The sequence below is a fragment of the Apodemus sylvaticus genome, chromosome 9, assembly GCF_947179515.1.
Source record: "Apodemus sylvaticus chromosome 9, mApoSyl1.1, whole genome shotgun sequence".
Taxonomy (NCBI): domain Eukaryota; kingdom Metazoa; phylum Chordata; class Mammalia; order Rodentia; family Muridae; genus Apodemus; species Apodemus sylvaticus.
In genome coordinates, this window is record NC_067480.1 from 94,283,849 (window position 1) to 94,294,141 (window position 10,293).

The following is a 10,293-nucleotide window of genomic DNA, read 5'->3' on the forward strand; positions in this document are numbered from 1 at the left end:
AAATGTTGGGGGGGGGGCAAGATTGCTTTTTTTCCCATTGATTGCAAAGTGGAAATCCGAGAGAGATGTTTACTAAAGATTTTGTTATAAAATTCCTTTTACCATCTTTCCCCAAAACATTAGATACTTAGGTATCCTTGAGTATCTACCCTTCCAGGGAATTTATTTTGAATATCTCAGCACCCAGGCAATACTGCTTAAGCAGATTTATTGTCTTATGGATTTGTGTGATTTTAAAAATTAAAACAACAGAGACCAACTTTTTAGCCATCAGATGTGTTCACCCGTTTGCGTCTTTTATTACACTAGTAGGTTCTTGGCATTTGATGTTTACATAAATGATTATTTTAAGCAATGTGCATTTTACAGGGCTTGGCATGGATTTCTCTAGAACCTAAAACGTTGGCAGAAATGCCATAGTGATACAGGATTCAGAAATGTTTGTGTGTACTCTGTGGCCACATTAGTCCACCAGGATAATGTGGAATGAAGATAGTGGTAGCGTCCTACTATCCTGATTCGAAGGTCAGATTTGAACCTGACCCTCTTAACCCTCTTGCCCACATTAAGTAAATTTACTCTGTTAGCTCCTTGAATTACAAGATGACAACTTTGTAGGACATTGGAAGTCACCTAGTCCCTTGGACCCAAGGCATTGCTGTGTTTTTGAAAGGAGATACGGTCCTTTTGTCAAATAATTTAGAGACATGTAGAGGTGGGGATCAGAATTTTTAAATATTAAATATTAAGTAAAATATTAAAAGATTTAGTGTGTAAGATGAAAACCAGTCAACTCCAACAGAATTGTGCTAATTTACTTGAAGGACGCAACATTAAATAGCCGTGTATTTGAGGGATAACATATCTTCAGTAATGCAGAGCAGTCAGTCCCACAGCCTAAACGGTTTACTTTTGAGTATCTCATGTGATCACGTAGTTCTGGTTATTTCCTTGGTATCTTCATTTCATATGTCCATGTTAATGTCATGGGCCAGTGTTGTCAATGTTGGGGTATCATAGTGAACAGAGTCCCTGCCCAGCTTCCTTTAAGTAAAAGGCAGGCAAGTCTGTAAGTATCTAGGGTGTGAGAGCCTTAGAGAGCAGTTGGGCCCTCTATGGAGGAAGGATGGAGCGGGCTGTTAGGTGCTCTTGGAAGGGGTTGTTACCAATATGGTGACATTTGAAAACATTTTAAGCCGAGGAGTAAGCTGGGCAGAGCATGCTAAGGGTAGTAACAGCAGACAGGTAAGTTTTAAGGTCTTCAGCTTTTCTATTCAGAGGAAAATATTTGCTGGGAGATTGTGAGCAGAAGAGTGGTAAAATGTGATTTCACTTCCTAAGGGATCACTCTGATGTTGGCATTTCAGATAGAGCAGAACCTGGCAGGCTTTTTACAAGTTTTGTGGACCACACACTCTGTTTTCACCATTCAGCTTGGCCTTTATATCATGAGAGCAACTCCGGCATAGTGATGTCTGTAGTTCCCTAAACACAGAAGCAGGTGGAGACCCTGACGTGCTCTGAGTGCCGTGCTCTTCTGGCCCCTGTGCTGACTGGATGAGCCAAGGGCACAGGCAGGTTGACAGGTGGTTTGCAGTAATCCAGGGAAGCACTTGTGGTCCTAACTGTCAGAGTAGTCAGAGCCTGGATGTAATTTAAATGTAGAGGCAATAGAATTTACTGATGAGTCTAGAAGACAACAAATGAGAAATTAACCAGAGACAATATACACATTTAAATTTGGTTTTGTTGTTACTGATTTTGTGGCAGGGGTGGGGAAGGTAGCTTTAAACTTTTGTTTTGAGATAGGGTCTTGCTCTATTAGCCCAGGTTGGCCTTAGAATACCCTGTGTGACCCGATGCTAGCCTCAAACTCACAGTCATCCTGCTTCAGCCTTTAGAACACTGAGGTTGTCGGAGTAACGACTGTTGTTCAGGGTCTTATTTTAAAACATATTTGCTGAAAGTGTTGCTTTGTTTTTGATAATATGTAAACAATTATTTAATAATCTTTACACACTTACTAAAATTATTGATGAGCCTGAGTGACTTTGTGGTTTGGGGGGCGAGGGTCTTCCTTCATAAATGGAGGATTAATAATGTGATGTAGTATACTTAATGTAAGCTTATTATTATAACTATTTGTGTAACTTACTATCTACTCAGAACCACAGTTGGGTACTGTACACCAACTCATTAGGTTTCCTCATGACAAGAAGTATTTGTGTAGTTGTAATGACATGTATATATGTATGTATGGTATGGCATTACCGTATAGATGAAGAAGAAAGCAAAAGAAAGATATTAGCTTGTTTACTACCTGTGAGCAGTCTACCGAGACCCTGGGTTTATGTGAATGCAATATGCCAACTTTTATATGGTCAATTGTGATAGAAATGAAATTGGGAACAATCTTTCTTAAAGGAGCAAGATATATATTTTAGCACCCCCAAAATGTTTTAAAGAACCTCTGCACCCCCCACCCAATCCTTTGTTTTGAGATGATTCAAAGTAGCATAGGCTGACCTCCACTCTGGGTAACAGAGCCTCCTGCCTCCACACCCTGGTACTGGGATTACAAGTGTGACCACATGCTTAGCTAAAGCCTGAAATATAGTCATCTGGAGGGCTGGAGAGCTGGCTTAGCTGTTAAAGCACTGACTGCTCTCCTGGAAGACACAGGTTCAATTCCCAGCACTCACATGGCAGCTCACAATTGTCTGTAACTCCAAGATCTGATCCCTTTCACACAGACGTACATGCAGGCAAAACACCAATACACATAAAAGTAAATCAAATTGTAAGATCTGGTCAGTGTAAAACTTGCTCACCAACATAAAACATCTGAGCGAGTCTCTTTATTAGCCTAGTATGGTTCACATATTCTTGAAATATGATAAAACTACGTTCTTTAGGCTTCTGTCATCTTTCGTGTTCATCATGTCCCGTTCGCCTTTAACTAGGCCGTCCATGACACTCACTGAAACGCTGACTCGGCTGGATGGTTTGTTCAGCTTTATTTTCCTTTGTTCTTCCTGCTCGAGTTTCTGGGTTTATGTGTTCCTCCAGTCCTTGCAGATGTGTGTAGTCCGTGTGTATGGTGAGGGTCCCCGAGGTCCACATATGGGCGCCTCTCCTGCCTCCGCGATCCTTTCTCTGTAAGGCTCGGCCGCCCTTCACGTGGGGTATTTTCTTTGTTTTAACCATTTAATAAGTAATTAAATTTTTGATAAAAAAAAAAACTCTTGATAAATAATTACAAATGCAAAGTCTAAATACTTATAAGTGAGTTTTGGGTGACAGTTTAGCATGATGGCTCAATTGTGATTACACCTGCTTTTACCCAGAAACCTTGGAAGTGCTCTTAGCTGTGAGTACATTGACGCTGCTTATTAAAAGTGCACTTAAAATAAAAAGTGTTGTTATTACAGCTATTAATCAGCACTATTTTAGTGAATCTCAGCTTAGGTTAAAAAATGGCTTAGCTAGTGCTATAAAAAGAAGGCAATGCATAATATTAGTATAGAAGTATAATATTAGAATTATCAGGTAAAATAAGGCTTGCTCAGACACAACGGTTTTGTTACATCTCCTGTTTCTCTCTGGTGGTGTATGAGAAGCAATGGAGGAAAGGGAGCACACTTGAGACTTTTCAGAAGTCTCTCCACTTTACTCTGGACCCATGGTGCCCCTGCTCAGCTCCTAACTTGTGTACTACAAAAGAAAAACAAGTTTCAAGCTTTCATGCTAAGCATTTAGCATTTTTAGTGGTCGGAACATCGTTTACCACTTTCCATGACAACAGTCACAGACTCCTGAGGGCTTCTAATTTTAAAACACAACCCCAGACTGGTGTCTCTGTCGGGTCTCTCACTCTGTGTGCATGTGTGTGTGAGTGCATGCTCACGTGTATGTGTGTGTATATGTCAAGACAACTTCTGAAGTTGGCCTTCACTTTGGAGAGATTGTGTGAGATTCCAGGCAGCGCCTCTCATGTCCAGCTGCAGGGTGCAGGCTATGAGAACCAGGCTATGAGAGCTACAGGATTCTCCTCAGCACCTCCCCTCTCACCCAAGAGTGATGTTCCCAGTGCACATCTCTGTGCCCTGCTCCAAACTCAGGTTCTCACACCTACCCAGCATGCACTTGGCTCACTGGGCCATCTCTCCATCTCTCCATCCTTAAATTTACTTTGAAGGTTAAAGAAAGGTAAATTGTTTTTGCTATCATTTTCTCAGATAACTTAAATAGCTAGAGGTACGCTAGATGTTGGTGATTGGGGTGAGCAGCTGAACATCGGCAGATGGTAAACAGGGATGTCTCCCTTTGTTCAGTGGGAATCATCTCTCGGCATGAAATACCAGCACAGCACGTTTATACGCATTATTTTCTGAGTGCATGCCACTCCCTGTAAATAAACTCAGTGTAGCAGGCATATAAAGATAACACGTGCTGCTGTATGCTTGTGCATGGGTTTTTAGGGTAGCTTTGTTTTTAATGACAAAGCCAAACGCCAACAATGTTTTCACCTTAATTTTAGGAAGGCACACTATTAAAACATGGAAAACATGTAAACAATGTGGTTGGGAAAACTTTTAAGATACAGTTTTGGTGGTGGTCCAGGTAATCCGGTCTAAGCCAGTTTCAAATGTCACTGAGTGGATTATTGGGCCTCTGGGAAGAATGATTGGATTTCACTTGTACTTGCTTCTGCCGGCTCAGCTGCTGTCCTCTAATCCCTCTCTGGCCCGAGATTCTAATTCAGTCAAGTCTTAACTCCCGACATGTCTTCTAGTGTGGAAATGAATAGAAGCTCTGCTTCTCTCTTCACTCTGCCGGTTCACAGTGAGGCTACTGCGTGACACTTCCCAGGTTTGTACGTGCACACATGGCTCATGTAATACTTAGCCAGAGAAGATACTCTTCTTGGTTTTAAATAATTTTATATTAGTTGTGGTTGTTATTACCATGGCGAAGGCAGTGGAAGGGGAAAAGGGTGTATTTGGGCTTAGGTTTAAGAAGAGATGCATTCTATCAGAGTGGGGCAGTATGGTGGCTAGGCCATTGTGTCTGAAGTCAGGAAACAGATAAATGCAGTGCCCAGCTTGCTGGCTCCTGGCTCCTCCTCAGTCAGTCCATGGGCCAGCCTACAGGATGGTGCCGCCTACATCCAATTAGCCCCTCCATCCGTCTCTCTGGAAACAAATCTCTCTCTCTCTCTCTCTCTCTCTCTCTCTCTCACACACACACACACACACACACATCCAGAAATCTTCTCCTGGGAGACTCCAAATCACAATTTTAAATAAATTTTCCTGAGTTACAGCCTATACCTCTCTTCCTATATAAGCATTCAACTTGCCTATTTTAAAGGGAGTTCACTTCCTAACAGTGTATCTTGTTGTTGAAATGGTCACATCTGAATTTTGCTTAGCCTATTTTGTTTCAACTCTGTGTAGAGAAAAATAATGAAGCTATGCAGACTGGTGATGCTACTCCTGCCAGAGGAATCCTTCCTCACTACTGTTGTTTGCTTCATTTTGCAGCTCCTGCAACTTGTTTTATCATGAATTTCATTATGCTTAGTCAAAAAAAAAAAAAAATAAGGAAAAGTAGTAACTGTCACTTAACCCAGGGTTCTTGATATACTTCATTTAGTGTGTGTAGAGATCCTGGGAAGAGAGGATGGTAGCCATGATGTACAGTGCACAGCTCCATAGTTAATCCAGCAAGGGGCTAAGCAATGGTCGCCTGTGTAACTCTCAGGCTGTGGTGCCCGGCCTCGCATTCACAACACTGGGCGTGCTATTTATCTTTCATTTTGAAGATGCACTCAAGGGTATTGTTTTGACATCCTTAGACTATTGTTAGATTTTAATATTAGAAAGTGTTCTCTTCAGTAATTTGAATTTAGTAAGGCCAGCCCCATCCTAAATTTTACTTTATTTCATCATCTTGAATATGACAGCTGGTCGATGCCCTGTGGGTACTTCAGAATAGTCAGACTTATGTAAGTAGCAAGCCAGTTGATCGTATCACTGTGAATTTCTATGGAATAATTCTGCGATTGAAGCGAGAGTGAAATGTGGTAGGAGCAGAGGAAAGTAGGAAGTAGCCTCCAGTCCAGGAGTCTCCTCTGGTGCCCTGACTCCTAGCACCTAAAAAACCCATAGTCTTGGGAGCCACAAGTGGGAGGGTAAAGATGGTGTGGTCCAAGGCTGTAACCTCAGCACCCAGGAACGTGAGGTGGGGGATCCTGAGACCAGCCTGAACTACATGGGAACACGCTGCCTGAAAACTAAACAAACACAATTCCTACAAAAGTAGGAAGGCTATGAGGGGAGCCTGGGAGTCACTGGTAACCCTGGGGGCGGGGCGGGGTGCAGGAGGTTACATTTATACTGACTCAGCATTGGTATTGGCATTCAGCAGCACATGTTTGAAGCGCAGTGGAAATGGTCAGAGTAAAGGGGATTCAGGTTACTTAAATATTTGCTTAACATATCTCTAGACCAGTCTTGTGTTCTCGTAAAATATAATATAACCCAATTTCTACTTTTTCAGAAAACTGCGTGTCAGCCATAAAATTTAGAAAAGTATTTTAGATTCCTTACATAATAATAAACTGGACAACAAAAGCTCGATGCGTTATTTTGTTTCAAGAAAATAGTTCACTTAGAAGACAGTTCATAAAATAAATACTAAGGGTGTATTTTCTTAATCAGTAGCAGGATATGTCCCCTAATTGCATATAGGATCCTTGCCTTGCTCATTTCAGATATAGGAATGCAGAATTCTGTCTGTCTTAATAGATGTAACAGAAGTTGCATTGTAAGTCGGTTTTGTTGTGGAGAAAAAAGGCCCCCTGCCGTGCGGAAGGTTGTTAAACCCTGTAGCAGCAGCAAACACAGAGTTTCACACAGTTGTGTCCTGCCGTGCTGCAGAGGCCTTTCTGAATAGCTTGAAATATTTCCTCAGACTTCACTTAAGACATCTTCATCTGTGTCTTGTAACTTGGTGGGAATAATGACTACAATGTATTTGGATGATGTGAGTATGAAATCTAACTCAGCTCTCAAGCGACCGACCATCTTCTTTCTCTTTAAGTTACATCTTACTTGGAGAAATATTAATAAATTGTTTTTGATTGAAACTATAATGCTGTTTACATTTCTAACAGGAGCCATTTCTCTCTGTAAACAATGGTAATGGCATTTCTTTAGAAGAAGTAATATTTCAGTAGAGTGCTCTGAGGGGCTGGCAAACTCAAAATCTTTCCAAGGGTGAGCTGTCCTGAGAATCAGTTTCCTTATAAAGTGCCATGTCTACTAACCATAGATATGATGACTCTTTCTGTTTTTCTAGATGGGAAAGCCTTGTTTTCTGTCTTTTTCTGTCTGGGACTCCATATTGTACTAATTTTTTTATTTCAAATAATTCGAACTGGCCAATAAATAAAATTTACTTTTGATATCAAAATTATAATATTGACTCTCATTTTATTATGTAATATGACATAATAGTTGATAATTTAATACTGGCTATGATTGAGAACAGTCATGGGAGAAGACCAGACCACTCTCTAATATTCACTCTGTTTTTAGCTAATAGCTTTGGTTAACAGCCCTTCAGATTCAAAACGAGTCATTGGTTTATGATAGAAACAATTTTAACATAATTTTTTTTTTTTATTTTTTAGATCAGTGTACTGTTACCCGAACATACGTTTTCCTCCACAAATTCTGGTTCTTCAGTGCTGCATACTATTTTGGTAACTGGGCCTTTCTTGTGGTAAGTCTATGTAGCCAAGCATGGCTTGGCCTTCCATTATACAACTAAGTGTATGCTCTTGTCTCAGTATTCTGCCTGAATCTTATTACTGTCATTGAAAGGTGCCCTTTATGTATGTGAGTGAATGCCACGTGTGTGAGGGCACCCATGGAACCCAGAAGGAGATCAAGGGTCCGGGAGCTGATCTTATGGGAGGTCGCTAGCTGTCCCAAGTGACAATCTTAGTGATTATGTCACACTTTTTACTCCAGCTGCTAAGAAGGCACTGTTTTGCTTAATGTTTAGATTTTAGTAACACTGTCTATTTGAATTTATAGGTGTTCTTGATCGGATTAATTGTATCCTGCTGTAAAGGGAAGAAGTCAGTCATAGAAGGAGTGGATGACGATTCGGACTTAAGTGATGATGAGCCGTCCACCTACTCCGCGTGAACAGCTTCTGTCCTAAGGGCTTAATGAAGCTAGCTGAATACCTGTTAGAGGTTTTCAAAGGTTTAAAGTAACATTAAAATGAACTGTCTAGCTTTCATCAGAAGTGAGAGCATGGCCATTAAAAAGAACTATATTTTTTATGTTTCCTGAAGTAACATTATTGTATCATAGATTAACATTTGAAATTGCTATAATACTGTGTAAATACAAAAGTTTCCATGTTTGTGAGGGAATGTTTGTGGAAATTTTTCTTTATTGTATAATAGTGTTAAATTTATTAAAATCTTACAGAATATACATTCCCTTTGTTGCTTTTTAAAAACACAAGAAGTCACTTTGTCTTGTGCCTTAGGGTCTCTGGAATAATGTGAAGCTTTTAAGTATCTTCCTCTGATTGGCTAAACAGTGTCGCAGTATTGCTTATGGATAAGCATAACTCACGGGCAGCTTGCTTTCAATTTTGTCCATAAAATTATGAGTCTAACTCAAGTAGAGTTTATGAAACATTGTTAAGCTGCTTAAGACTGTGGTATTCTAAGATGTGTTCCAAGTTTCAGTGTTCAAATCTTAATCCATGGAGTGTTGCTATGTCCACAAGAATATACTGGTCAATGTAGATATGATTTGTTTTCGAGAAGACTTTGAAACTTGGATTATCATAAATGGAAATATCAAGAGCAATGAATGCGGAAGGTTGAGTTTACTAAGTGTTGTAAGATATGTAATGTCATACTTAGCTGCATTTCATGGAAACCTGTGAAAGAAAATGAAAGTTGTGTTATTCACAAGTTTTCCAACTGTGTTCTGGGCGGTGAAAATAAACTAAAATTTGCTAATGTCAACTAGGACTCATTCAAAAGTATGTACCAGGATGCTTGAAGTAAAATACCCGTATGCTGCTGGAGAAGACCTAAGAGTTAACCCCTGTCCGCAACTGGATCTTCTGTCTGCCCAAGTTCGGACAGTACCTGCTGTTCTGATGGCTCTCCTGCCTCTCCTGATGAATGTCTAGAGCCTTCTAGTTGGCTTGGCTTCTGTTCCCACTCTCATGACTCGCAAGGATGTCAGGCCCTTCTGCTCCAGGTTTAACTCAGCTTCCGCCTGTGTTACTCTTCCCGTGACCTGTACTCTTGCTTGCCTGTAAGCTCCATTACCGCTTCAACTGCAACAGGTTGAATTGAACCACCTTTTTGGCTCACTCTGTGTTGTTTTTTTTTTTGTTTATAGCAAAGACCAGACTGGCCTGATCTGTCAGTATTAGGCTCCCTGATTATACCAACCAAGCTTCAGGACAGCCTTGTATATGAAGCTCATTATGAAGTTGTGTTGGTTTTATTTCTGCCCAGCCTTCCTTTACTCGGTCCACTCTTCTCCCTTCTTAGTGCCACTTACCATGTTAGAATGAATCCTTCCAAAACTCACATGTTGAAGCCCTCACTCCCTGACTATTTAGAGGCCACTTAAAAAGGTAATTGACCATCTGGAGAGATAGCTCAGTGGTTAAGAGCTCTAACTCTTCTTCCAGAGGTCCCGAGTTCATTTCCCAGCAATCACATGGTGGCTCACAACCATCTATAATGGGATCTGATGCCCTCTACTGATGTGTGTGAAGACAGCAACAGTGTACTCACATATATAAAATAATTAGTTAATTAATAAGTAAAATCTTTTTTAAAAAAGTAATCTAGGCGAAATTAGGCAGTTGAGTGGATCCCTCACAGAGACATCCGGGATGTGCAGGAGGCAGCATGGGGAAGAAGCCATGGAAGGACACAGAAAAAGATAATCTATAAGCCAAAGAGACCTCAAGAAGCTAGCCCTACCGTCAACGTCTGACTTCCATAGCTGCTGGATAACACATTGTCACTTTACAACCCATTGAGTCATTGAGCCGAGGCACACTAACACACCTTGACTCCTAAACTTCTTCACTGGCTGTTCCACCAAGTCCTGACTCCTCTCAGCCTTTTCTTGACATTTAAAACAGAAATGGAATTAGTTCATTGCTTCGCTGTGAAAGGCTTTCACTTATTTTAAAATGAAACCTGTAATTCCCTGCATGGTATTTAAG

At 40.7% G+C, this 10,293-nt stretch overlaps 1 protein-coding gene across 1 annotated transcript in view; it reads left to right on the forward strand.

Annotated features, from left to right (window-relative positions):
• Lmbrd1 (LMBR1 domain containing 1) overlaps positions 1-9,064 on the forward strand; it is an 86,142-nt gene extending 77,078 nt beyond the window's left edge. The window contains exons 15-16 of the mRNA XM_052192616.1: positions 7,700-7,791; positions 8,109-9,064. Of these exons, the coding sequence (XP_052048576.1) occupies positions 7,700-7,791; positions 8,109-8,222 (206 nt within the window). The 3' untranslated portion in view covers positions 8,223-9,064. The remainder of the gene's footprint in view (positions 1-7,699; positions 7,792-8,108) is intronic.
• The last annotated feature ends 1,229 nt before the right edge of the window (positions 9,065-10,293 follow it).